Source organism: Gavialis gangeticus, unplaced genomic scaffold, assembly GCF_001723915.1.
Source record: "Gavialis gangeticus isolate Ggan-Ray unplaced genomic scaffold, GavGan_comp1, whole genome shotgun sequence".
Taxonomy (NCBI): domain Eukaryota; kingdom Metazoa; phylum Chordata; order Crocodylia; family Gavialidae; genus Gavialis; species Gavialis gangeticus.
In genome coordinates, this window is record NW_017729032.1 from 140,618,798 (window position 1) to 140,620,069 (window position 1,272).

General features: G+C 45.0%; 1 protein-coding gene across 2 annotated transcripts in view; it reads right to left on the reverse strand.

The window, feature by feature from the left end:
* The window catches only part of TUBGCP3 (tubulin gamma complex associated protein 3), a 116,640-nt gene that overhangs the window by 56,470 nt on the left and 58,898 nt on the right, over positions 1-1,272 (reverse strand). For both annotated transcript variants that reach the window (XM_019524888.1, XM_019524887.1), the window contains one exon: positions 129-239. In XM_019524888.1, coding sequence (XP_019380433.1) covers positions 129-239 — 111 coding nt within the window. The remainder of the gene's footprint in view (positions 1-128; positions 240-1,272) is intronic.

Below are 1,272 nucleotides of genomic sequence, written 5' to 3' on the forward strand. Positions count from 1 at the left end.
AACCAATTGTGTCATAAGTCTGAGGACTGCCTGTATATTCTACTAAACATGTGCCTTGCATGCTCTACGACTACATAGCATAAACAGAAAAAAGTCTGCGAAACACAAGAAGAACCCTTTGGCAATACCTTTTTTGACTGCTCCATTGTAATAAATGATGGTATCATTGATTTCCTTAAAGTGTACTTGTCATGCCACAACCGGTCAGTTTTAACAGTAGGATCTGAAGCTACAAAGAACTGCAGATAAACAGAAGTGTTAGATATAAAAGATCAAGTCCAAAATTATGTACATTCCATCCTCACACTTGTATATGCAATGGGCACATATACATTAGATGCTATGGTGGTGGTCACAAACTATGATGCCAACGCTACTACACAGTAGCATGAAAAAAAACTTGCACGGTGTTGGGACTGCACAGTAATTCCCATTACTGTGCAGTCCAGTGCATGTGTAGACACACCCAAAGTGCTACTTTGTTCTAAAAAACATACGCAACCAAATCCATATTAAAATACTACTGTACTTTTATACATGCTTAAGCTTTTAATTTAATCCCATCTCCGCCCCACAAAAAGATAAGTGAGGATTACCGAGCAAACAAGTTACCACAAGAAAAATAAAGGATATTGTCAGCTTTTAACAAAGTGCCAGATATTCACCTAGTCAGACTTAAATTGTGGGAAGGAAGGCGAGTGGCAACACAAACTCTACCCGCCACAAGTCACCTAAGCTAGACACATAAGTTACACATACCAGTTTAAGTGATCAGAAACCAGTTTAAACCTGTAACAGAACAGAAGTTCAGTGTTCTTAAGCCACTTAAACTGGTTTCGGCCATTGTGTAAGAAATCTGGTTGGATATAGTATCAGACTTAACTGATTTAGGTCAAACCATTTATGGAACTTCTGTCCCTTCTGCTCCCTAGCTGGAACACTACCACTGCTCTGGCTGGCTGAGAGTGGGGGTGGGAAACCTGGCTCTAAACCCCAGTCACTGTCTGCCTCACAGCCCCTCACTTTTCCTCTGCTCCACGTTCCAGCAGAGGGGCAAGGCACATGGCCAGACTCTAGCAAGGCCAGCAGCCTGCAGTGGCAGGAAAGGGGGTTTAAACACCTTTCCCCCTGCTCAAGCAGGGGATGGGGGCCTGGCAGAGGCTCTCTGAGGTAGAGCTGGGCTGCAGTCCTATGCAGCCAGGGAGGGCCTCTCCAGCTCAGCCTGTGAGCGCCTGGCTGGGGGTGGTCACACCATCCCCCTTGCTTGGGGGG